The sequence below is a fragment of the Triturus cristatus genome, chromosome 3_1 (assembly GCF_964204655.1).
Source record: "Triturus cristatus chromosome 3_1, aTriCri1.1, whole genome shotgun sequence".
Taxonomy (NCBI): Eukaryota; Metazoa; Chordata; class Amphibia; order Caudata; family Salamandridae; genus Triturus; species Triturus cristatus.
This window is the reverse complement of record NC_140583.1, coordinates 1,044,642,846-1,044,670,029: the sequence shown is the minus strand read 5'-3', so window position 1 is coordinate 1,044,670,029 and position 27,184 is coordinate 1,044,642,846. Positions and strand designations below refer to the sequence as shown.

Below are 27,184 nucleotides of genomic sequence, written 5' to 3'. Positions count from 1 at the left end.
TTACATCTGTTGCATTTCTTAAGATGCACCTACTTTCATTACTAAAACTAAAAGTGTTGCTTCCTAATATTTAGCTAGCTACAGAAAGTCAACAAAAAAAGTGCCCAATCGCTTTTAGAGCCTTGTCTGATCTTCGTGACAGATGCAGAATGTAGAGATCTGAGGTGAGGGGGTAGGAAAGGGGGAGTGGGGTGGGGGCAGATGGTTGCGCTTTTAGATCTTTTTGCCAGTGATAGGACATCTTAAGAATTCTGTGTGCCCCTGTTCTGAACAGCCTCAAATTGATGATCCAATTTCAGCAAAGAAGTGTGGCGCCGCGGCCAGGGCGACTGACTCCAGAATCTGGGAATCACGGTTCGAGCCCCAGCGCCGGCAGCAGATTAGCCCAGCACCATGTGACTCTGGGCAATAGCTTGCTTAATCTTCCCGACGTCCCCCAGCGCCTAGAGACCCTTACGGGTAATTGTTCGCGCTTTACAAATGTGGATTATTATATTATTCGCTCTTTCATGCCCTCTTTGGCCAGGTCACAGACAGTGTACAGGCGCACTCATACAAATTCTAAATGTGTTTACATCTAATATTCCGGGATAGTGACTGTTTTCAATATTGTACTACCGCAGTAGCTTACTAATATTACTGCAAGTAATCTCTGCAACACCTTCCCATTTCTCATATGGGTGGTCCTGTTTTGTTCTAAACTTCTTTTCATTGATGTTGCATAGAACATAAAATATTTCTCTGCAAAATGTCTCTAATGGACTCCCACACATCACCTACATTAATAATAAATGAAAAGAAAATGGTAATTAAAACAATCTGTTTAAGAATTATTCAAGGTAATCTGGGCAAAACTCTGTAGAACAGAGCTGGCTGTATCAGAGGCCCTTTAAAAGACTGGGAGCCTGAGCCAGAGCCCCCTTTGCCCATACCTTAAAACATCACTGTACTTGGTGTCCAGCTCCTTGCCTGGAGTGTGAATTCTTAGCATTGTCATCTGTCACTTCTGAAGATGGCCTTTGGAGGCATGCAATGGCATACTGTTAATGTTGCCTTTTTGTTTGCCACAGTCCTCTTAGTTCTAACTTAGTATAGTGCGTAATTTCAGCCGGTGTTTGCTGGTGGGGCCCACATGCATTCATTTTTGGGGGCAACAAGGATACAGACTGAATATAGTCACAAAGGGAGAAAGCCAGAACCTGCAAGAGAGGTAAAGGGGCAAGAGTTTCTGGTTGTCGATTTAAGGAGGAATGAGAAGGATTCCAAACTACGCAGCCTTGGTTTTTGGCACTGTAGGAAGCTGGCTCTGTATTTGTATGAGTTTAACACAAAGGTACGGGGGCTGATAATTATAGGAACCATATTTTGTTCACAGCGGCACAGAACGGGACCAGCTAAGGTAGAACTGAGTGGCGTACCTTTTGATGAATGTGTGACTTCAAAGGACACCACCCCCTCTGTGACCGAGATTCCGATCTGATGGAGACTACTAGCTGCAGATTCCTTCACGTAGAATTATCCCCAGGCGTGAGACTGGATCCGGAAACTTTTTGCCACAGCATCCCTGCGCAACATCACGCAACTCCATCCAGGCGTCGTCCGCGTACGTGACGTCAGCAAGGTCACATAAGACCCGCCCCGGCGCGCCCACGTCAGTTTTTTTTCCTTTTCCGCGTGCAACGCGGATCCGTTCTGTAGGAGAGTAGGATCTGCACTAATGTTGCCCCCACTTTTTTTCTGATGTATACACTGGTTTCTGGCTATAGTCTGGCTCCCTGCTAATCGGGGCCCCAGTCTCTCTGTTCTCTCTAAACGACTTGGTGTGCATATTAGATGCACTAGTGATTGGATACTGTGGTATCTTATGAGCCCCTAGTATATGGTACCTTAGGTACCTAGGGCATTGGTACTTCACAGGCCTACCAGGGGCTGAAGCATGTATTATGTCACCCCTGGGAAGCAGACGCAATCTGACACCACAGGCCTGCTACTGTAGCCTGTGTGAGGTAGTGTTAGCACTCCTCACAGAGATATAGGTTCCTATATCTCACCATACACACACATATAAACCTATCAGCCACCCCTATGGCAGGCCCTATCAATCCTGAGGGCAGGGTGCTTGGTTTATAATGTGAGGGGGTGCCTCTGCCTGAGCAGGGCTCCTCTGCAGCTACCAGAGGCTATTCTCTATGGCTGTTTGTGGATGCGGTTAAACCATATACTCTTAGGTACATTAAAATGCTAACTTTGGAATGACTGCATCAAAACATGTCGTGTTTGGTGTCAAACAACTTTGAATCATACCCCCACATCAGTCCATGATGTGGGAGCATGATCCCACCCTTCTAGAGGGGACGACATGTAAAACGATAGAAATCCTATAGAGCCCTGGCATCACAAAATGGATGCCACCAGCACAGACACTGGGCTGCCCTCCTGCTGCTGACTGAAACTCGCAGTGGAGGAGGCCCATCAAAAGGCATCCTGTCACAGGGAGGTGTCACCACCTTCCAGACAGGATTTAGTGTATTGGAGCTGGGTGGGGCACTCCTAGAGTGCCTTGAAGTCCTGCACTGGGGGAGCAGTAGGCTCCTCTGTGCATATGCCAGCTCAAACCGGTTCAGGGGCTACCTGTCCCTGCTCTGGTGCGAAACTGGACAAAGGGAAGTGGGTGTAACCACCCCCTCCCCTGACTCTCCTAAAGGAGTGGTCCTAGAGCTAGTCCCTCCCCTATCTTCACTATAAGATAGCAAGCATTGCCCTTACAAATCAGATAACCTTGGACGATGCTCTACAAAGAAGAATCCTGGCCCTTCGACGTTCCACTACCTTTGAAAGACAGAAGAATCTCCCTTGGAGTCAAGGAATGACTCCCCTGCTTGGCAGGCACCAAAAACCTTAATCAATGGTTGCAAACTTTCCTGCCGGAGTACGAAGTCCCTGCGACTCCCAGAAGTGGATTTCCTGATCTCCGACTGCCATTTTGAGTCCCCAGCGAAGCTGTGGCGTCTGGGCCCCTCGAGTGACTAGGAACTGCAATACCTGGAAACCGTGCACTATTTTCGAGTGCAAACCCTAAACAACGTTCTACGAACTTGTGCATTGGACCATTTGTGGCCCAAGCCCCCAGCAGGTCTTGCACCAAAAATCAGCGGCCTACCCCGTCCCGAGTGACCGTGGGCTCCTGTAAAGCATTTCCTGTGGCTGCGTCTTAGCGATCACTTGCCCATTGGCTAGTGGGTCCCCCGAAGACTTTCTCAACGACTCAAAGGGCTCTCCTGGTTGCTCCGGGCCTACCCTCACTCGCCCTCGCTGGGTGAGTCCCTCAGACCTTGCTGGTTTGCACCATCGACCTTCTTCAGTCTACACGAGACTTGCATTTGCCAAGGCTTGTTGGCTCCAATCCGGTTGCCGACACCGCCATCACTGCAGACGTCGTGGGACACTCCAAATCCAGCTGCTGGTCATCGTCGATCTCTCCTGGACCTCGTGAGCGAAGTGTCAAAACACCATCGACAACCTGAATCGACGCGACATCTGTGGTCATCCATCTTGCTGGCAACCGGTCACTGGCAAGCAAGTTTGAGCACTGTCCCTTCAATTTTCAGGTCTCCTCCATCTTGAGTCCACCTTCGGATTCCACCGGACACTTCTTCAGACGACGCAAGCCGCTAGTCTTCTTTGGTCTCCATAGAAAACAGCGACGCGACCCGACACCTATGCACCCGGCTTTACTGGGTGAGGTAACTCGTGCACTCCGCTTCCCAAGTGTGTGTTGGCTCTCGAAATACTTGTAAGTGGCTTGCTTGTCTTCCTAGAAGTACCCTAGAACTGTAAAAATCTAACCGCGACTTGCGCCATTATAACCAATGGGAAACCCGTGGCTCGCCCCGCTTGGCTTAGGGGACGGCTGCCTTAGTTTGCAGCTGTCGCCCACAGAGGAGGTGCTTTCTCCACCGCGGGGCCCTACGGATGTGGGTGCGGCTTTCGCCCACACGCTGTCCACGGCTGTGGGAATCCTCTGCATGGGTGACCCTGTGGCTCACTTTCCGGCGGACCATCTGTTGGAGGTCCTCCACCAGGGCTCTGGTGGGGGGGAAATCTTACTTCTCCAGTATTTGGTTTGTCTTTCATAGATTCACATGCCTGAATCATTCCCCGTCGTCGGAGTGGGAGTCCCACGGTACATAAAAAAGCAATAATTATGCATATACCAAACGAAAAACCTTGGTAACCTGAACCAGGAAGTAAAGTAGCCTAAGCTACAAGGGAAAAAACTTCCACAGCTATGACTATCACTGTCATTATATACAGTCCAAACTGCAGCCAATCAGGCGACAGCACCCACCAGAATGTTCTCCTCAGAGGCTCAGGCTGTCACATTTTCTACCGCATGTCGTGTGAAGGGAGTCTCCCTGAGCTCTGCTCAGTTCTTCAAGTTTTTCTGCTGTTTCTACAACTTCTAGGATGTCAACTACAAAGAAATCACTCTTCAGATCTTGTGAGTCCTGCGGAAAGCTTAGGCTTTTTTCTGAAGACCCTCACAAAAAATGCATCTATTGCCTCTATCCTGATCATGAGGTGAAGGAGTGCAAGATTTGCCGTACCTTCTCTCAGAAGACCTTAAGAGATAGAGAGGACGCCTTCTTCTGTGGCTACAGAAGCTTAAGGATAAAGATGCTCCTTTATCAGAGATAGAAACTGCCTCTGGATCCTCTATCTCGTCCACAAAAAGGGTGGCTGAGGAAGAATCTTCTTCTACTGGGGCAAAGGTGTCGCGGAGAGCCCAGTCTGTTAAGGGGCAGTCTTCGTCTTCATCTAAGAAGACATCTCCACCTTCAGGATCCAAGCCCTCTACGCCCCCTGGGAAAACAGGAAAAACCCAGCCAGCTAAGAGTTTTCCTGACAAGAAATCACCTCAGGTGAGATTGCTGTCGTCGACGGCGCCGTCGACGGCAGTAGCGTCGACAGTTATTATCGTCGACGCGATTTCAACGTCGACGATTACATTCTCGTCGCCGAGACCTACAATGATAATGTCATCAGCTTCATCGCCGTCGACGCTGGTTTCGGTGAGTGTAAAACCCATCTCGTCGACGAGGGAAGTGTCATCTCTCGTCTCCGTTCCGTCGACGGTAAGAATCAAGAAGCTGGCTCCGTCGACTACTTCGTCGACGTCTACTCCGTCAACGAAGATTGTGGCACCGTCGACAGTTGCATCGTCGACGAATACCTCGTCGACGAAGAAAGCCCCGTCGACGAAGATGGGCGCGTCGACGTCGTCGAAGACGCCCTCGTCATCAAAGACACCCTCGTCGACGGAGACGACCTCGTCGTCAAAGACACCCTCGTCGACGGAGACGACCTCGTCGACGAAGACAACCTCGCCGACGGCACCATCGTCGACGAAGATTGTCCCATCGTCGACGGATGCCATCTCGTCGACAAACAGCCTCGTCATCGGCTGTAACGTCAGGATTCGTTCCGTCGACACGAGTGTTACCACCTTCACTATCTACCTGCATGGATATGCAGGTATGGACTGCGACTCCTTCGTCTGTCGTGTCTGATCAAAGGTCACCAGCATCTACGCTTCTACAGCGTAGAGGATCGTCTTTAGAGGCTATATCGCCTCTAAAATTACCGGCACAACTTTTACAATCGGAGGATAACGACTCTGAAGAAGATGAGAGATTTCGGACTGTAAGGAGTCCATCAGAGCTTCTCATCAAATATCAAGATGAGGATGAACAATACGAACATCCTAATATGGAACCACAGCCAACACCACCTGCACCAGTGCCGTCTGGTCAAATGCCGTTGGAACTACTTGATAATCTGCAGTATATGTTGCAAGATTACTATAGACGTTTTCCTCCTTCGGAAACGGCGGAATCTCTTCCGGCTACGCCCAGACCACGAGTACAGTTGTCGTCGCTCCAGTCATCAAGACCACCTTCTCCGTTGCCATCTCGGCAATTGCAGGTTTCAGACGATGAAAGGGAGGAAGGAGAGGTAGATGATCAATCTATCATGTCGGAGTGGGATAATTACCAAGTACAAACTCCTTCTCCAAGTGCTCCAGCTCCGGTGGACTCTCCCCCGGTGGACATTGGGAATTTCCATTCACTAATGGAAAGAGCGACCAAGAGATTCCTGATTCCCATGGAAACAAAGGAAGATGACTGCTTCCTATATGACTTCAAGGACCAACCAAGGAAGCAGGTTCGGGCAATCCCAATCATTGACTTTATTTGGAAAGAGGGATTGAGACTGATGGCTACCCCTAATTCTCTTCCAGCAGTGTTACCAAGGCTGGACAAGAAATATAGAGCCCCAAGTAATTCACCAGCATGCCTCATTGGTCAACCTAAGGCAGACTCGGTTATAGCACAAGCAGCTCAGAGACGGGCTAGAAATCCCTCAACACCCATATCAGCTCCACCTGATAGAGATGGTAGAAGGTTGGACGCAATAGGAAAGAAAGTGTCTACGATGGCAGCCACCACAGTTCGGGCTGCAAACTCCCTGGCGATTTTAGGGCGATACGACCGCCAGATGTGGTCCGACATCTCTCCTTTCCTCAACATGTTACCGGAGCCTTCAAAATCCGAGGCTATAAAGATCCTGCAGGAAGGAGAGTATGCGTCTGCGGAGATCATCGACGCAGCAGTGGATGTGGCATCAACTGGTTTCAGGCAGCTGGCAGGAGCCGCAGTGCTGAGAAGGCAGGGCTGGCTGAAGTCCACATCGTTTCGCCAGGAGGTGCAGTCTAAAATTATAGACATGCCATTTGATGGCGAATCCTTGTTCGGTGCACATGTAGATGAAGCGCTACAGGCAATAAAGAAGGATACGGAGACGGCAAGGTCCCTGGGTAGTTTGCAATTCCGAAAATCTACCTTCTGCGGAGCCAGAGGACGTGGATCCTTCTCTAGCAGGGGAGGTAATAACCAGCAGCGTTCCTTTCAAACCTCTCAGTATAACCAAAGATCTCAGAATTATCGCCAGCAGTATTACGGACAGCGAAATCAACAATATTCGCAGTCGCGTAAGAAGCAGTCCTTTCGCGGACGAGAGTCCGGTAAGAAGCAATGAGTTCAGCCACCTACCACCATCTCTACCGTTCCCACGTACAAGAATCGGAGGTCAAATATCCCACTTTTATTCAAATTGGTCCAAGATTACCTCAGACAAGTGGGTGTTAGATAAAATATCCAGAGGACATGCTCTGGAATTCACAAAGATTCCGCCAAATTCTCCTCCCAAAGGTCCACCCCCTGCTCATCTCAAGGAGCTTTTTTCCCAAATAAATTTGATGATTCAAAAAGGAGCAATAGAAAAAGTCCCTCTCTTACAAAAGGGAACGGGCTTTTACTCAAGATTTTTCCTCATCCGGAAAAAATCAGGAGAGTGGCGTCCAATTCTCGACCTTCGTGCCCTCAACCAATTCCTAAAGAAAATGTCGTTCCGGATGTTGACGCTCCAAGAAATTCTGCAGTTGCTTTCGATGGGAGATTACATGGCCACCCTCTACCTGCAGGGCGCCTATTTTCACGTACCAATCCTACCAAGGCACAGAAAATATCTACGGTTCAGAGTGGCTGGCAGGGATTTCCAATTCAAAGTCCTCCCATTTGGACTCCGTTCTGCACCCAGAGTCTTCACAAAGGTCATAGCGCCAGTGACTGCGCATCTCCGTCTGCAGGGAGTTCAGATATTCCCGTACCTGGACGACTGTCTTATCAAGGCGAGTTCCGCCAAGGTAGCATCCGAGCATGTTCAGAAATGCCTTTTACTCTTCCAATCCCTGGCTCTATCAACAAATCTGGAGAAATCACATCTAATTCCTTCGCAAAGAAGAACGTTTCTAGGAGCGACGTTTAACACGGATCTGGTCAAAGCCTTTGTATCAAAAGAAAGGCAAACCAAAATATGCAATCTTGCGCGCTCTCTAAAATCAAGAGTGCGTTTCAGTCCGTGTATACAAATCCTTCCTAGGGATGATTTCGTCTTGCATTCATCTCATTCCCAACTGTCGGTACAGAATGAGACCGTTGCAGGAGGAACTCAATTTGCAATGGCTTCAGATCACAGGGTCATTCGAGGATCTCATTCACATCACCCCGCGAATGCGTGAGGCCTTTCAATGGTGGAGTCAGATGGACCACTTGAAAGAGGGTTGCCCATTTCTGGTCGAAATGCCGGAGTTCACAGTCACCACAGACTCATCCCTCGAGGGTTGGGGAGCGCACCTTCAAGGAATGACAATCAATGGCAGGTGGACTCTAGAACAAAGAAAGTGGCCTATCAACCTGCTAGAACTGCGAGCCATATTCCTGGCTCTAAAATCCTTCCAGACCATCATCCTAGGAGCATGCATACTTGTAAGAACAGACAACACTACAAGTATGCATTACGTGAACAAACCAGGCGGGACGAGGTCGGCCCTCCTATCCCAGCAAGCGCAAGAGATTTGGGATTGGGCGATCCGCCACAAGATCAACCTCAAAGCCATTCACGTCCCGGGAATCAATGTTCTGGCGGATTCCCTCAGCAGGACCACAACGTCGAATCACGAATGGGAGTTACACCAACCATTCCTAGACAAAGTGTTTCACGAATGGGGGCATCCCGATATAGACCTCTTTGCGACCAGCCAGAACCGCAAATGCCCATTCTTCGCAAGCTGGGCTCCCCACAAGGACTCGCTGGGGAATGCCTTTTCGATGAATTGGTCGCAAATATTTGCTTACGCCTTTCCACCGATCCCGTTGGTTCCAAGAGTTCTGCGCAAGATCAAACAACAGCCTTGCCGCATAATCTTAATTGCTCCCAGGTGGCCCCGCCAGTACTGGTTCACAGAACTTCTCCTCCTCTCGGAGGCCGAGTCCATACAATTTCGACCAATTCCACATCTTCTGACCCTTCAGAACGGTCAAATTTGTCATCCGGACCCAGCATCGCTGAGATTAGCGGCATGGCTCCTCAACAGCTTGAATTTGCACACCTAGATATCCCGCCAGACTGCCAAGAGATTTTGGCCAATGCTGGAGCACCAGCAACTGTTAAGACCTACAAACTAAAGTGGTAGAGGTTTTGCATGTGGTGTCAATCCGTTAATCTCCATCCGATCCACGCAAAGCTGGAACAACTTCTACCTTTCTTTCTACAATTGGCGAGGTCTGGTCTTTCCCACTCTACTTTGAAGGTGTTCTTGGCTGCAATTTCAAGATTCCGACAGGATGGTACTAACTCTCTCTATTCCAACAGAGTCATCCAGCAATTTTTTAAGGGGCTATTTAGGATGTTTCCGCCTATTCGGCGTCCGCCTCCTTCTTGGCACCTTAATATAGTGCTTTCACAACTAATGAGGCATCCTTTCGAGCCTATCCACAAGGCGGATCTAAAGTTCCTTTCTTGGAAGGTTTCTTTATTATTGGCTCTAACTTCTACAAGAAGGGTTAGTGACCTTCAAGCGTTCACTATTCATCCACCCTTTCTGCAATTCACATCTGAGTCTGTGGTGCTGCGCACTAATCCAAAATTTATGCCAAAGGTCCCGACGGATTTCCATCTTAATGAACCCATAGTTTTGAGAACGTTCTTTCCAAATCCGCAAACAGCTGCAGAAAGGGCCTTGCATTCCCTAGACATCAGGAGATGTCTGAAGTTTTACTTACAACGTACAGCACCGCTGCGCAAATCGGACCAGCTCTTGGTAGCTTATGGCAGACCACGTCAAGGCCATTCAGTATCAAAGCCAACCATAGCTCGTTGGATCTCAGCTGCAATTTGTTTATGCCATGATCAAGCTGGAAGACCACTACAAGCGACCCCAAGAGCACACTCTACGAGAGCAATCTTGTCATCTACAGCTCTTTTCGCCGGTGTGCCTCTTCACCAGATCTGTAAAGCGGCAACATGGTCCAGCTGCCATACGTTTACCAGACACTACTGTTTGGAAGCTGCAAGTGATGCGGATGGTTCAGTGGGACAAGCTGTTCTACGTAATCTTTTCAAATAAGGTGAGCCTCTGTTCTCCCTCCTCCGCTATGCTTTTATAAGACGCTTTTTGTGATGTGAAATTGTTTTGCATAAATTGAAACACATGTGTATTTCTGTATGGTTATACTGTTTCATAATGTGTATATGTATATATATATATATATATATATATATATATATAAGGTGGCGTCTTATGAGCAAAAGGTTATGTACTGCTATCTACTCTGATTCAGGCATGTGAATCTATGAAAGACACCCCAAATACTGGAGAAGAACAATAGTTACTTACCTGTAATCTGTGGTTCTCCAGTATTGGTGTCTTTCATAGATTCACATGCAACCCGCCCACCTCCCCTCAGAGGCTTTTTAGGCTATGGTATATTACTTCACTCCTGTGCGAGAAAATCTGAGAGCCTTAGCCTCTGAGGAGAACATTCTGGTGGGTGCTGTCGCCTGATTGGCTGCAGTTTGGACTGTATATAATGACAGTGATAGTCATAGCTGTGGAAGTTTTTTCCCTTGTAGCTTAGGCTACTTTACTTCCTGGTTCAGGTTACCAAGGTTTTTCGTTTGGTATATGCATAATTATTGCTTTTTTATGTACCGTGGGACTCCCACTCCGACGACGGGGAATGATTCAGGCATGTGAATCTATGAAAGACACCAATACTGGAGAACCACAGATTACAGGTAAGTAACTATTGTTCTTCCCTTCGAGGGTTCGCTCCTTTCTGCCTTGACCAGGGCTTGGAGGCGTCCTGCCTCCGGGGACCTGGTCCCTCCGCATCTTCTGCATCGGCACCTTCCGACGCCGCGTGCCTGTCCATTCACCCCTCAGCCGCCAGTCCCCTTCTGAGGACTGCTTTTCCCTCCCTGCCACCCCGTTGGCTCCGCCGTCCAGTGAGGCCTGCTGGCTGGACACTTAGACCCAACATTTTCGCCTCGACCAGCGTGGCCCTGCGGGCCCTTAACACCCTGTGTGTGCTGGCTAGGGCCTCCTCCTGTTTGTGGGACTCGGCTGAGTCTCTGGGGTCTGCAGCGTCCCAGGAGTCTGCTCAGGTGGATTTGCGGCTCCACACATTGGATGGCCGAGAGCTTGCGGCGTTTATTCTCCTCTCCGCTCTGGACGTCTGAGGCGCTGGGCCAAGCCATGGCTTCCTCAGTCGCCCTCCGTCGCCATGCTTGGCTTCGGGACGGCGTCTTACCCGAAAATATTCGGGAGAGGCTCATTGATCTCCCATTTGATGGCAGTCTGTTTCATGCCCCGGCCGACTCCGCCTTCCAGAGGCTCTTGGCAGGGCTCCGTCCTCCTCCTCCATCTCCATTCACTCCTCTGTGACTTCTGAGTTAGGGTTGCTTTTTGGCCTTCTTAGGCTGGCGGTTATGGAGTGTGTTTTTCTGGCCGTTTTTGTCCTTCCTTGGGACTTGGCATTGTTGGCTGCTGGACGGCCCTTTTGTTGTTGTGTGAGTTCTGCAGGAGTTGTTGCGCAAACTTGGCCCTGAGATTGGGCCTTCTACTGTGCTTGGGCTGCTGTCAAGCCTGTAGCAGGGATGCTTTTATTCCCCGTGGTTCTTTTTAATTTCTCTGCTTCGGAAGTTCTTCCAAAGAGGGTTCCCATATATTGGGACTTCACGTGCCCTATGTGGGGTTATGGTAGCTGTCATATGGCTTGCACTCTGCCGGAGGGTTCTGGTCGCCTTCGGGTACCTGTTCTCCATGGTGATTACGTAGGTTGCTTTTGCTTCCTGAGGTAGTGTGTGCGGCCACTCGTGGTGGTGGCCCGGGCCTCTCCTTGCTCCCGTTCTGCGGTCTGGGATGTCCCTCTGTTCTCCTTTGCCAGGCGTTGCCTACTTGGCCTTCCTGGGGCCTCGAGCTGTTCTTCTTGCTTCTGGCCTTGACTGCCGGCATTGTTCTGGCTGGTAGGCTGCTCTCCATCGGGAGTGGGTTCGCCTTCTTCTCCCTAGTTTCCTTGGGCTCTCTAGGCTTCTTCCTGTCTTGGCATTCGGTGGAAGCTATGTTGCCTTGTGGGGGAATGGGGTGCTTCGGCCTCTCAGCCCTTGCCTCCTCTGCTGTGAGTGTAGAAGCTGCTTCAGCCTTCTTTCCCTCCTACATCCCCTTGGGGTCGGTGGGGTTCTGCTTGTGGGGGTTCCCTTAGCCTGGCAGGGGTGAGGCTCTACCTGATCCACAGAGCTGGTCCCCTGTGGGGCCCTCTGTTCTGCATTGGCTGGTGGGGTCCTTGCGCAGACCCTCCTTCCCAGGGGGTATTGCTAGGGTATCTATTCTTCGTGAAGGAATCTGCGGCTAGTAGTCTCTATCAGATGTACGAGTTACTTATCTTCGGTAAAGATGTATCTGGTAGAGACGATTCTAGACGCAGATTCCTTCACGGCCCGCCCTTCCTCCCCTGTTCTGCGAGGACCCTTAGGTTGGTCTTCGGTACTCGCCTCCCGGTGGGGGGACTGTGTTTCCTGTGAGTGCCTTCCTTGTTATTGATGGGTGGCTCCATCTGGGGGTGGTTCATTCCTCCCTTCGTTCTTTGGAGGATGGGGTTTCGGTGCGCCAGTGCCCTGCTACCTCAGGTTTGGGGGGGGATTGCTTCTATCCTTGTCCTCCCTCCCCTCCTTCCACTGCTATCTTCTGGTTTGAGGGTCCTCTGGCCATGTCTTGCCTTTGTGCGTGGTTGTCCTCCAGGTTGGGGTGGCTTGTTGTCCCTGTCTGTCTGGTCCCCTTCCTTGCTCAGGATGATGGGGGGTGGGCTTCCTACGTGTGCCTTGACTTTTATGCCTGTTCTTCCCTTCGGGGCACAGGAATGGAAGGTTGCCTATGTGCAGGCAGGGTGGCTGCGCAGGTTTCTGCTTTTTCGTCTTTCCCTGCCCTTGGGGTCTGCGGTGTTTTCAATACCCTGGTGGTGTTAGTCACAGTTCCTTTCCACTTTTTCTGCTTTTCGCACACTGTTCACATGCTCCCACAGTTTATCTGGTGGTTCCGCGTTGTGGTGCGGTAAGGTTCTCCAAAGAAAACTGACGTGGGCGGGGCGGATCTTATGTGACCTTGCTAACGTCACTTACGCGGACGACGCCTGGGTGGAGTCGCGTGATGTCGCCCCGCCCCCGGTGCGCAGGAATGCTGTGGCAAAAAGTTTCCGGATCCAGTCTAGCGCCTGGGGATAATTCTAGGTGAAGGAATCTGCGGCTAGAATAGTCTCTACCAGATACATCGTTACCGAAGTTAAGCAACTTGTACGTTGCCCCTAAAATCTAGGGCATCAAGCCATCACGGAGTAGTCGGTTGGATAGGTCCCAACTATACAAAAAACTAATTGGTTTCAAACACATGAATTCCTTCTCAATATAGGTGTGTCTATCTTGAGGATAACGCATCCTATTTCACCTACACTACGGATCCACATGCCCTGACTAATTCCCCATACCGTTAAGGCTAATGTAGTTGGGCAGACACATGTTGGCAAACAGATGTATGGGTGAGAGGCATTGATCTCCTAACCCATTTATGTTAATTTTTAATCATACCTAGTGTCCAGTATATTAAAGTTGTTATTGGCACACAAAGGTATTTTTGCTATCTGAAAGAAACACGTTAGTTAGATTCCTCACCTTAGAATATCCCCAGGCGTCAGGCTGGATCCGGAAAGATTTTTGTAGCAATACCCCTTGTGCGTTGCTAGGCGTAGTCTGCGGCTCCGCGTCCGTCGTTGGCGTCGTGCACCGGAATGACTTAGTCGGAGTACTTAAACGCCGCCCTCGCGCGCTGACGTCAGTTCTTCTTTTTTCCACGCCGATCCGGGAAGAGCTTACCCTTAGTCATTTTTTTACTAACTTTTTGGTCTATCGACTTGACTCTGGTGCCGGTAGGATGCCTGGTTTTAAGGCCTGTGACGCCTGATGTCGGTGACAGATCACCATCGCCGGTGCCTTTACTGCCTGGGGGCCGACCGCGACGCGGAGTCGTGCCCCGACTGTCAGGCCTTGACATCGAAAGCTAGGCGGGAGCGGTCCCGTAAGCTTCTCGAGCTTCGGCACTCGGCTCCGCGCCGATCTCGGTCCCGGTCCTGGAGGAGGTCCAAGGACCGATCGCGGAGCCACAGCCATCGTCATCGCTCGTCGGGGTCTTCGGGTAAGTCGAAGCACTCCAAGAAGTCCAAGAGACGACATCGCTCTCCGGACTCCCCTCGCTGGTCGCGCGACTCAGCCGAGGGTCAGAGTGGTCCCACCCCGCGGCTCCGTCGGAGCCGCAGGAGCCGCGTCCGTCCCCATACCCGCCGGTCCCTGGGACTGATGCGACTCCGCCGGAGGTCAGTTCCTTCCTCTCAGCCATGAGGGGCCTGACTCCGCCGTCGACGCCTGCCGGCACGCCTTCGGGCCCCGTGGGCTCGACTGGGCAACCTCGCGTGCCGGCGGCTCCGGCCCCAATGCCGCAGGTCTCCGAGGGATCCAGGCCTGGATGTCGGTCTGCGCCGGTCGACCTCACGACGACTCCTGCGCCGACACTGGTTCCACCTCCAACGCCATCCCCAGTTTAGCCCCGGTCCGGGCCAGACGCCGGCCCGGCTCCGATCGTTCCTCCTGTTTATCGGGAATCGGATGACGAGGGCGACTGGGAGGGGTATGATGACCCTTTGGCCGCTCAGGCCCAAATTTCTCAGGACTGGGCAGAGGAATTGGGGATGCCAGCGGTCTGGATACCTCCCCGGCCGCTGGTTTCATCTCTCCTCCGACTGTGGCCTCGGAGGAGGGTGCAGCCTTCTCAGTGGTGCTGCGCAAGGCGGCTGAAGCCCTAGGGCTGGAGTTGCCTGCTGTGGCCGTGAGGACTAATGTCCTCACTGAGGTCCTTCAACAGCAAGCTCCACTGAGCCTCTGCTGCAGTTTAATGAGGCCCTCATTGACGTTTTGCAGGGCACTTGGTCCAAGCCCTCCACAGTCCCTCCTGTGGACCGGAACGTTGCCCGGCGCCACTGTCCTGCACCGGGCGACCCCAGTTTCCTCTCCCAACACCTCACCCCCGAGAGTCTGGTTATCCAGGCCTCAACCTCCCAATCCTCCTTCCCGTCCGCTCCTCCGGATCGGGAATCGAAGAGGTTGGAGCAGTTTGGCAAGAAACTGTTCTCGTCCCTGAGTTTGGGACTGCGGTCCTTAAATACCGCTTGCCTGTTGGACCGTTATTCCCACTCTGTGGGATGCGGTGGAGGACGTGCTGCCCTTGTGTCCGGTGGAGGCCCGGACACGACTCGCTCAAGCTCTTGCTGACGGTCGAGATGCAGCGCGGCATGCCATACGGTGTGGACTTGACACCACGGACTCGCTGAGTTGGGCGATTTCCACCACGGTGGCGCTTCGGCGTCACGCCTGGCTGAGGTCCACGTCATTTTCGGGGGATGTCCAGAGTTCCCTCATGGACATGCCCTTTGATGGCACTCGCCTTTTTGGTGAGAAGGCGGACAGTGCGCTGGCTCGGTTCAAGGACTCCCAGGCCACGGCCAAGTCCTTGGGTCTTTCGGCCCCGCGGCCGCAAACTTCCGCCTTTCGTGGCCAAGGAAGGGGCGCCTCCTCACGTCCGCCCAGCCACCGGCCGCAGAACCAACCTGCACGTGGTCGCGGACGTGGATTCCGCCGTGCCGGTACTGGAGGTCAACGTGCCGGTCAGTCCACATCCACCCCGGCAGCATCCGCCTCAGCCCTCCTAGTCCGAGCTTTCAGGCCCATTCAACGCCAGTGGGCGGTAGAGTTTGCCATCACCTGCTCCACTGGCACTCCATCACGTCGGACAGGTGGGTGCTGCAAATCGTTCGAAGGGGCTACTCCCTCCACTTCGAAACGACTCCTCCAGCCATGCCACCGCTGAACCACCGTAAGTCGGGCGATCATTTGCATCTTCTACGAGAGGAAGTTTCGGCCCTCTTGGCCAAAGAGGCCGTCGAGCGCGTTCCTGGTCCAGAAGTAGGTCGTGGTTGTTATTCCAATTACTTTCTGGTTCCCAAGAAGTGCAAAGGGGGCCTACGCCCGATCTTGGACCTCAGGAGTGTCAACGCTTTCCTCCGGAAGGACCGATTCAAGATGCTCACTTTAGCTCAGGTTCTGGCTGCCCTGGAGACTGGATGGTAGCGTTGGACTTGCAGGACGCTTATTTTCACATCCCCGTCCTGCCGGCCCACCGGCGTTACCTGCGGTTCACGGTGGGTCAGGAGCACTTTCAGTTCACCGTGCTCCCTTTCGGCCTCACCAGTGCCCCTCGGGTGTTCACGAAAGTGATTGGCGGTGGTCGCAGCTCATCTGCGCAGATCGGGGGTTCCAGTCTTCCCCTATCTCGACAACTGGCTGTTGAAGGCGGGCTCGCCCCAGCAAGTCGTCTCCCACCTCCAGACTACGGCCGACCTCCTGCACTTGCTGGGGTTCTCCATCAATGTGCCGAAGTCGCACTTGAGTCCCTCCCAGAAGCTCCTTTTCATCGGAGCGGTTCTCGATTCGGCTCAGTTCTGGGTCAATCCGCCGGAACAGCGGGTCCGGGACATTCAGGCCCTGCTTTCCATCTTCCGGCCTTTGTCCTGGGTTTCGGTCAGGTTGGTTCTGGGGCTGATGGCCTCCTGCATCCTGTTGGTACCTCACGCCAGGTGGCGGATGCGGGCTCTGCAGTGGGACCTGAACTTTCAGTGGGCCCAGCATCGTGGCAACCTGTCCGACCATTTCCTGATCTCGGAGGGCACGGCGAACCAGCTGCAGTGGTGGCTCACGAATCGTGATTGGGTCAGCGGCAGATCCCTCTCCCTACCCCAACCGTAGCATGTCGTAGTGACGGATGCGTCCCTCCTGGGATGGGGGGGCCATATGGGAGAGGCGGAGATCAGAGGACTCTGGTTTCCGGCGGAGACTCTGCTCCATATCAACCTCTTGGAGCTGAGGGCGATCCAACTTGCACTGAAAGCCTTCCTTCCCTCTGTCCGGGCAAGTGTCGTGCAGGTGTTCACAGACAACACCACTGCCATGTGGTATTGCAACAAACAGGGCGGGGTGGGGTCGTGGACCCTTTGTCAGGAGGCTCTGCGCCTTTGGACATGGCTGGACCATCAGGGCATCACCCTGGTGGTTCAACATCTGGCGGGCTCTCTGAATGCCAGAGCAGACTAACTCAGCTGCCGGTGCATGATGGATCACGAATGGCGTCTGAACTCGGACGTGGCGCAAGGTCTCTTTCTGCAGTGGGGAGAGCCTTGGTTAGATCTATTCGCCACCGAAGAGAACGCGCAATGTCAGCAGTTCTGCGCGTTGGAATTACCAAGGCGGCACTCGCTCAGACGCTTTTCGTCGCGAGTGGAGTTGCGGTCTGTTGTACGCCTTTCCTCCTATACCACTTATGCCCAGAGTGCTGAAGAAGATCAGGCTCGACCGGGCCCAAGTCATCTTGGTGGCTCCGGATTGGGCATGAAGGTACTGGTATCCCGAGCTACTCAGTATGTCCATCGATCCCCCGATACGACTGCCTCTTCAGGAGGACCTTCTGTCGCAGCAGCAGGGGACGGTCCTCCACCCGAACCTGTCCAGCCTCCACCTCCATGCGTGGAGATTGAGCGGCGGCAGTTGATGCCATTTGACTTGCCTCCTGAAGTCTGTGATGTCATTCTGGCAGCCAGGCGTCCCTCCACAAAGACGGTATACGCCTGCCGGTGGAACAAATTTGTGGCATGGTGCACAGCAAAGGCTGTGGATCCCCTTTCTGCCCCTCTTTCTGAGGTTCTCCTCTTTCTTCTTTCTTTGGCCCAGCAGGGCTCTGCTCTGGGCACCTTGAAGGGTTATCTTGCTGCAATCTCTGCTTTCTTAAGGCTTCCTGATCAGCCTTCTCTTTTCAAGTCCCCTGCTGTCTCCCGTTTTCTCAAGGGCATTACTCATATGTTCCCTCCTGTTCCATTCGTAATGCCTCAGTGGGACTTGAACCTTGTTCTTACTTTTCTGATGTGCGCTCCCTTTGAGCCCCTTCATAACTGTCCACTTCGTCTACTGACTCTGAAAACTGCCTTCCTGGTGGCTATCACCTCCGCTAGGTGGGTGAGTGAGCTCCAGGCTCTGTCAGCTAAGCCTCCCTTCCTTTCGGTTCATCCGGATAAGGTTGTCCTCCGGACCTGTCCTTCTTTCCTTCCTAAAGTCGTGACTCCCTTTCACATCGGGCAATCTGTCACGCGGCCCACTTTCTTTCCGCCTCCGCATCCTTCAAAAGATGAAGAGAGGCTGCACCGTCTGGACCCAAAACGTGCGCTGTGTGAGAAAGTGCCATCTTTCTTGCATGGTATGCCCCCACTTTTTGCTAAATTGCTGAATGTACTTTGATTGAGTGTACCCTGGGTTCCTGCCAATCAGGTGCCCAGGGCCTATGTTCCTTCCTTAAACCACACAAACTCCAAATTGGCAAACCCTAGCCACATGTCAGCCCCTGGTAAATGGTACCCTAGGTACCCAGGGCCTTGTGGCCAGGGAAGGCCTCTAAGGGCTGCAGCACTCATTGTGCCACCCTCAGAGGCCCTGTACCCTTACACACACACACACTGCCTTGCAGGCTGGGTGTCTGGGTGCAGGACAAAACAAAGAGTCGACATGGCACACATCTGTGCCATGCCCATCACCTACACTGCCAAGGCATATGTCAGTCACCCCTCTGGCTGGGTGCCTTACGCCTATGGTGTGGGCACAGGAGCAGGAGCCCTGTGCCCCTACAGTACCCGGGTCCATTCCTGGGCACTGTAAGTGCAGTGCTGCCATTTAAGAGTACATGGTGCTGAGAGCTCGTCAAACACGAGCTCCACAGCACCATAATGGCAACATTGAAGACTGGGAAGTTTGGTATCAAACTTCTCAGCACATTAAACCCACACTGATGCCAGTGTGGGATTTAATGTACTAAGCACCCCAGAGGGCATCTTAGAGATGCCCCCTCACAGCTAACCTACAATTCACGTCTGCTCTGAGGCTGCCCAGGCTGCCACACAGCAGACACGTTGCTGGACCCCTGGGTGGGAGAGCCCCTGCTCTCCGAGGCCTGCAACAATGCACATCCTGGGTGAGGTGAGAAATCTCCTCCCCCAGGATGAGCAAAGGGAAGCTTCAAAGGCATACCGCCATTTGGAGTTTCCCCAGGCCACTGCAACCCCTCACTCTGGCGGGAAGCTTGGCCGGAAACCCCATACAAGGACAGGGGATGTGCCAACCTGCCCACCCCACCCCTCAGGTGGGGGAGGCGAGGTGAAACACATCCCCGGGCTCTCGCCATCTTGAAGATGGGAGGCCCTACCCTATCAGGATTAGGCTACTGCCCCCCTCCCACAGGAGAGAGGCAGGATAGGGGGTGTACCCACCCCAGGACAGGGACCCATTGGTCCCTGGCCTTCACCTACTTGTAACGCCCCTAAATTTAGTATTTAGGGGCACCCTGAACCTTCCTCCCGTAGATTCCAGATAGAAAATTACATAAGAGCAAGAAGAACAAAGACCTGCCCTGCAGCTGCTAAAAAGAGAAGACACCAACTGCTTAGGCCCCAGCCCCACCGGCCTGTCGACTCTCGAACCTGCACCAGCGCGGCATCTCTCGTGGCCAGCAACCTCACCAACCCCAGAGGATCTGGCTACCTTTTGGCTCTAAGCCCCTGGGACTCCCATGAGTAGAGGCTCTACTCAAGAAACCTATTTTTAACCCCTGGCAGCAGCCCGGAACCGCGGACCCAACACACTCTGCACCAGCCAAGCCTGGCCAGTGCTGGAGTGGACAAAGACCCTGAGGACGACCCCATGGCGACTGTGACCCCGAGTCCGGCACCCAAGGACCCCCCTCGACATCCCGGAGGAAGCCTGCAGCCTCAGAACCAAGTGCCACCCCAACCGCGATCAACCAGAGGGTAAGATTCCCGACGTCAAAAGGCACCCCGGCGCCCTGCGGCCCCCTGTGCCCAATCCCGGGGTACCCACCTAACCTACAACTACCCAACTTACCTCTCGAAGTGGTGGTGTTACCTGAAACATCCTCATCCTCGAGCCTGCAGCCTTTTTCCAAACTGGAACATTCCCATTGATTTCCATTGAGCGCCCGAAGGCTCAAAAGCACCCTGCACCCAGCCGCCCGAGTGGCCCTGGCAGTGCCCTCTCTACACTAACCTACTTCCCCACTTGCCCTGAGTAAGTGAGCAGGAGCCCAGCTCCCACAGCCGCGTGGCTTGCCAGACAGCAGCCACCAACCAAGGCCCCCCTATCCCTCATAGGATAACATTGGGCCTAACTCTCTCTGCACCCGGCCGTCCTGAAACCGCTGAGGGTGAACCAACTGTACCTACCTAACACTGGGGGACCCCTGAGTCCATGCCCGGAATTTCAACTCTGCCAGTCGAGTACTTACCCTTAAACCGCTAACTTCATTTTCCTCATAGGGTAACATTGACTGGCTTTTTCTTCAAAAATCTTCTAAGTGTGAACTTTTCAAAACTGCAAAAATTCACCAAAAATCAGCCAAGTGACAAAAACGAATTTACTCACCTGCTCCTAGGTGAGCTCCCAGTGCTGGATCTTGGTGCCCAGCCCTGACCCTGAAAAGTGTTCACAACTATACTTACCTCTAACTCATTTTTCTCCCCTAGGAAACCATTGTCTGCTTTTCTGTGAAATTTCTTCTAAGTGTCTATTTTTGCAAATTTGAAATATTCTTTTAAAATCGTACCATTTCTGCAAACGAAATTACTTACCTGCTTTTGATAAGGACCCCAGTCCTGGGTCTAGGTACCCAGTCCTGGATTACTAAAGTAACGATAAAGTACTCTACCTGCAATTTGAATTTCTTGCCATAGAGATCCATTGAATGTTTTCTTTGAAATATTTTCTAAGTGCTAACTTTTGAAATAGCTAAATATTATTTAAAAATCATTACAGTTATTAAGTCGACTTTCATCACTTGATTCTGAATACTGACCCCAGGCTGGTTCTAGGAGCCAGACCTGGAATTCCAAAAGTAATCTGAAAAGTAATTTATTACAAATAACCTGAATTTACCATTGAGCTCAATGCATTGTTATGTTTAGGAAATAGGATTGTTTATTGCAACCAACTGTGATTGTTTACACAAATTTATTGCTTAAGACAAAAGTATTTATATTCAACCTCTCATTCTGAGAAAGTATATTTTTACCCCCTTTGTGGTTCTAAAAATAAAACAAGCATATATTTTATATATATATAAACCATTGGCCTAGAGTTCAGTTATTGTGTGTGAAACCATTTGCTGACTGAGTGTGTACAATAAATGCTTTACACTGTCCTCTGGTACTGCCTTACTGCTCGACCAAGCTACCACTTTTGAGAGTAAGGTCATACCTAACTTTGACCTCTATCAGCCTCTGGGGGACTGTGGACTCTGTACACCCTGTACCTATTAGGGAACAGTATATACAGAGCCACTTTCTCACACGCTGTCATTTTATTTGGCCCGCACAAACCAGTTCCGGGTGGACGACAAACTATTTGTTGGATATGTAGGTGCGAAGAAGGGTAAAGCTGTGCACAAGCGGACCATCTCGCGATGGGTCGTGTTGTGTATTAAACTCTGCTATTCTTTGGCGAAAAAGGTCCCTCCTGTTGGGCTGCGAGCCCATTTCACCCGGGCCACAGTGGCGACAACTGCCCTGGGACGGGGAGTCCCCTTGCAGGACATCTGTCAGGCGGCGACGTGGGCTTCACTGCACACATTCGCCAAGCACTAATACCTGGACAGCCAAGTCCGGAGAGATGGCCACTTTGGCCGTTCTGTTCTCCAGGACTTTCTGGTGTGATCTTGGTTCGCAGGCCCAGCTCTGGGGTTGGTATTGCTGGGGTATCTATTTTAAGGTGAGGAATCTAACTAACGTGTTTCTTTCAGATGAACAAGTTACTTACCTTCGGTAACGATGTATCTGTAAGAAACATTAGTTAGTTAGATTCCTCACCGACCCACCCAGCCTCCCCGTTCTGCGAACCAACATCTAGGGATAAGGTTCTCCCTTTCAGACGACGTCATTCCGACGGAAGACGCCAACGACGGACGCGGAGCCGCAGACGACACCTAGCGACGCGCAAGGGGTATTGCTACAAAAATCTTTCCGGATCCAGCCTGACGCCTGGGTATATTCTAAGGTGAGGAATCGGACTAACTAATGTTTCTTACAGATACATTGTTTCCGAAGTTAAGTAACTTGTTCTTTTCCACCTGGATCCCCCTTGTTGTCCAGTAAGATTTATTCAAGAACTCCCTCCTACCGTTAGTCTTCGAGGAGGTTGAGTCCGCCTCGGTGGCACTGTCCTAACGGGGTGGGGAGAAGATTCCTATGATGAAGCATGCCAATGTCTGTGAGGTTTCCTCTTCCATTAAGGCTGACCTTTCTAAGATAATTCACCTAGATTCAACCGTATCCTCTAAGGCCTATCAAAATATTGATTATTTAGATCTGCCTGTAGTGTAAATTACAGCTCTGTTGCACAGTGGGCAGGAGTCTCAGATCCAGAGGGCACCATAGTCCTTTGTCTAGTTTTCTTGGGGACGGATCAGATGTTCTCTGGAGTTCTAGTTCTTTGTCAAAGAGGAGGTAGTCTCCCTCGGGTTCTGGAAGTTATTGGCTGCAGGACAGGCGTCCTCTTGTTTTGCAGGTGCTTGGAAGCTGGAGACAGGCAGGTAGAGCTGGATCCAAATCAGTCGTCTTCAGGCTTCGCTGTATGGTGTCTTCATCATCCTTTTTCTTAGGTCGGCAGGTCTGGGGGACACCTAAATTCAATTATGACATCCTGCTGTGGGAGTGGGCATAGACCTATCCCTGATTGGAGGGGTTCTTGCCATCTTCAAGATGGCAGGGACTTGAAGATGTGCTTCACCGCGCCTCTCACCTTAGCAGTGGAGTTGGCAGAGGTGGGCACACCTATTCTAAGTTATCCCTCCCAAAATAGGGGTGTAAACCGGGGGCTGCGATCTGCTGCTAGCAGCATAGGCTGAGAGTCCCATAACAAAGGCGGCAGGCCTTTGAAGCTTCCCTCTCTAGCACTGGGCACATCCTGAGAGAGGAGGTGTGACACCTCTGCCCAGGCTGTGCATTGTTTCTGGACCCAAAAAGCAGAGGCTCTCGACCCATGGGTCCAGAAACATGTCTGTGGGGGCAGGCTGCCTACAGCAAGTCGTACCACACCAAGGTTGGTAGGTTTTCAGTGGGCACCTCTGAGGTGCCCTCTGGGTGTACATGGTTCATGTACATGTATAAATCCCACATTGGCATTAGTGTGTGTTTATTGGAGTAGTTTGGCACCAAACTCAGAAGCAATCACGGGGCTGGGGAACTAGAGTTGTCGAGTTTCCTGCCCATGTACTCTCTATGGCTTCCCTGACACTTGCAATATTCTAAGAATGGCCTTAAATATTGTGAGGGGCATATCGTCTCATGAAGATATGCCCACACCTATAGTTTAGTGCACCCTGCCTTGGGGCTGGAAAGCCTGCTAGAGGGATAACTTAGCTATACTTAGGCACTGCTAGTTGACATGGCGCAGAGGCAGTGTGCCATGTCAACTTTTTCGGTTTTGTCTGCACCAGGCCACGCATGCTGCAATGGCAGTCTGTGTGGCATGTGAGGGGTCCCTAGGGTTCCCTCTTCAGTCCCAATGCCCTAGGTACCCGGGTACCATTTACTAGGGACTTGCAGGGGGCCTGAAATGCCAATTGTGGAATAGTTTTGAGGGAAGAAGCACTGGCAACCTGGTTTGATGGGACCCTGCGCAATACAATTGAAAACATACCAGTACCAGGCAAATAGTGGGAGCTAACCATATCAAGAGGCACTTTCTAATAGCATTGGCCGCGGCCTGCTTAGCAGAACGTACGGCATTGGCACTCCTTTCTCAAATTAAGCACTGTCTTAGTTGGAAATTAGTAGCTTGGTTGCAAAGCTGAAATGTTATGGGCTGGTATTCTGGTGGATGTAACAGAGTTGTGGTGTCCCTAACTTAATTATGTTGGAAGCAGTTGGTGAGCTTAATTTGTGTTTAGGCATTCATTTGGTCGCCTCTATTGTAAAATGAAATGTAGCTAATGGTGAACCACAGAGAACCTTGTTCAGTTGTGATGACTAAGTCTTTAAACCAAAATCTCTGATTTGATGGCTGATGTGAATCTGAGTCAGTAAAGTTAGAGCAATTGTCTGCATCTGTCGTACTGGGAGGTAACTGCACATTGTGTCTCTTGAGATTGCAATGTAAACATGGGGAGAGGGGCACCAACTGCTAGGTGTATTGGGGGAAGAATTATGCTGCTTTTTAAAAATCCATTTCAATGAGTTGGACTGTCTTCATTTTCATCCAGTGTGGGGGCCACTCTGTAACCTTTCACCGATATCTTCTTTAGGCACTGTCTGAAACTTGTGGACAGGACATAACCACCAAGCTGATGCTGCCCATTGTTTTGAAAATGGCTGAAGACCAGGTAGCAAATGTTCGCTTCAACGTGGCCAAATCGCTTCAGAAAATCGGGCCAGTACTAGATGGCAGGTAACCTTTCCACTGAACAGAGATCCATGTTTCTTCAGGTTGACTTCCATGTTTTTAGTTGTTGGTTTTTTTGTGGGTTGGGGAGGGGGTTCAGAGATCATATGAAAAGCCAACAAATCATCATTTTAGGGGCATCAGTATGTAACCATCTTGGTTGCTGTCGGATGCATTTTTGGGGAGCGTTTGCCACCCTCTAAAGCTGTTCTTTAATGTTGTGCAGGTATTTTTGTTCCCTATATGAAACCATTAAAACATTGCACCCTACCTGCCATGCGTGATTTTTTTTTTTACTTTTATGAAACTATTAGTCTTTAAACAGTACACACTTTTTTCTGCATTAGAATTTTTTGACATTGCTGATTTTCTCAAAAATCGATCTCTTGCCATTATAAGCAGCCAGGTTGAGATGTTATACCTTGTTTTTGTGTTTAACTGCATCTTTGTACTCTGCCTTTCTGTGTGGTAAGTTGTCATTATTGTGGTTTGTGTCTACTGTAACAGTACACTGCAGGCAGAGGTGAAACCAGTGCTGCAGAAGTTGGGGCAGGACGAGGACATGGATGTCAAATACTTTGCGCAAGAAGCAATGAGTGGTAAGTACTCTACATAGCTCTAAAGATGCACCAGTACAATAACCTATAAAATAACACATTTTCACATCTTCTATCTCGACATGGGCACTTTAACTGTCTTCGTGAATTTGTTTGTGATTAAATAACTTTGCTCCCTGTCAGGTGGTAGGAAACGGTTTGTTTAACTAGCTGCTCTAATGCTCAAGTGGTAAAATTCCGCTCTTTCCTTGTTTTCCCACCTTACTCCATCTCTTCATTGATGTATAAAAGCTCTTCCACTGACTTAAAAAACAAACAACAAAAAAAACTGGTATTTGTGCAGCACGATTATTCAGAACACAAGATGTTGGGACGTATTTTTGCAGAGCAATTTATACATTGTTGGCGCTTTCCGACCTTTCTAAAGTTTTGTACTATGAACCATTTACCTCTTTGACCTGTACCTTTTCATATTCAAATGCTGTGTTTAATTGTCACTCTGCCTGTTTATTGAGCTTGAGTAATTGGTGCTTAAGCTTTTTCAAATTTGACTAATTATTTTTGTTCTTTCTAGTTCTTGTTTTGGCGTAACAGATGGGACGGGCAGTTGCATCTTCTGATTCCAAACCTGTTGAGGATTTCTGAAGAAGACTGAAACGTGTGACTCACTACCACCAACCCCCTGCCCTCCCCCAAACCCCCTCTCATGAAAACAAATGGCAACTACTGTTAGAAGAACTCTATTCCCAATGATGCTGTTCTTCTAAAGACTTTTTTTAGAAACATTTATTTATGCTCTTACGATCATGTGCAGCTCTGCCACCATGAATCTTCAACCGCGTACTGTATGCTAACCTGTAGTTCTTGCTGGAGAGTAATAGGTGGCGTGTTGTTGAAGCATTCAGGTGAACGAGAAATAGTGACAGGTGCATGTATGTATATTATGAGTTGCAGTTTTATTGGCTTTTTTTTTATATTGCCATTTTCAGTTAACCATCATGCCCAACACACTAAAGAACGAATTCATCCTCTAGCTCTTTAAGGTGATAATTAGACTCCTTTATTAAACATCTTGGCCTATCCCTGGGTTTGTAGCTGGTTAAGTTGGAGTAGAAAAGCCTAATTTCCCCTAAAAAGAAGATAAATTATCCAGTCTTTAGGTAGCTCAGTATAAGTTCATTTCATGCAATTAATGTGAATTGTTTGGACTTGTTTTAAATACTCATTGAACAATACTTTAAGGTTGTGTCATTTAGATCTCTGTACTGTGCCAAATGTTTTTATATGGTGGCAGCACTCTACTTTTCTTTTCTCTTTCTTTCCAGAAAGGGATGGGTCCTTAAATTACCTTTTCTTTTTCACCCTAACATTCGATGGACCCATAGTATTGCCAGCCCCTTGTCCTTTTTTTTTTTTTCTTTCATGCGGGCATGACTATTGTCTGTGTTCTCAGAAAATCCCACAGTAACACATGTATCAAACTCTAGATGAGGGAAAGCTGTGTTGGGGACCCTTAGCAAATCTAAAGTCAATTGGTTCAGTAGGTTTTTGATTAATATATGGAATAAAATTGCCATTGCGTATGTAAATATTGAGTCATCTCTTTTTTAATGTTTTTTTGATGAACACTTGCCAAACAGTTTTTCTGAAGTTTCTTGACTTGCTTTGGTGAACACAAACGTTGTCATAGTTTTGATATTTATGTACTGATCTGAAAGTTTTGTATTGAATGTCACCTAAATTCGCGCACTCCGTGTGGAGTCAGTCCCCTGTCATTGTGTAGATTTTCAAGATGCAAGTAAGTAGAACCTAATGTTTTTCTAAACCAGCCTTGACTTACAATTGCGGCCCATCGTAAGCACAAGCATCCATTGGACCTTATTATACCTCTTCTCCATTTTTCCTGAGGGTGGTTGCCCTTTGAGGTCAAAGGGTAATGCTTTCACACAATCTGTGGAGATCAATGTAAGATGTGCAAGTATGATTGACAATTTTTTTTTATTTTAGATTTTCACATGGTTCTTTAAGAGACCGATCGAAGTGTATGTAATTGATAACAAATGTTTCTTTCCCAGAAAGTATGT

At 50.2% G+C, this 27,184-nt stretch overlaps 1 protein-coding gene across 1 annotated transcript in view; it reads left to right on the top strand.

The window, feature by feature from the left end:
* The window catches only part of PPP2R1B (protein phosphatase 2 scaffold subunit Abeta), a 206,360-nt gene extending 179,671 nt beyond the window's left edge, over nucleotides 1–26,689 (top strand). The window contains exons 15-17 of the mRNA XM_085645800.1: nucleotides 24,407–24,549; nucleotides 25,051–25,142; nucleotides 25,675–26,689. Of these exons, the coding sequence (XP_085501926.1) occupies nucleotides 24,407–24,549; nucleotides 25,051–25,142; nucleotides 25,675–25,691 (252 nt within the window). The 3' untranslated portion in view covers nucleotides 25,692–26,689. The remainder of the gene's footprint in view (nucleotides 1–24,406; nucleotides 24,550–25,050; nucleotides 25,143–25,674) is intronic.
* Nucleotides 26,690–27,184: the final 495 nt, after the last annotated feature.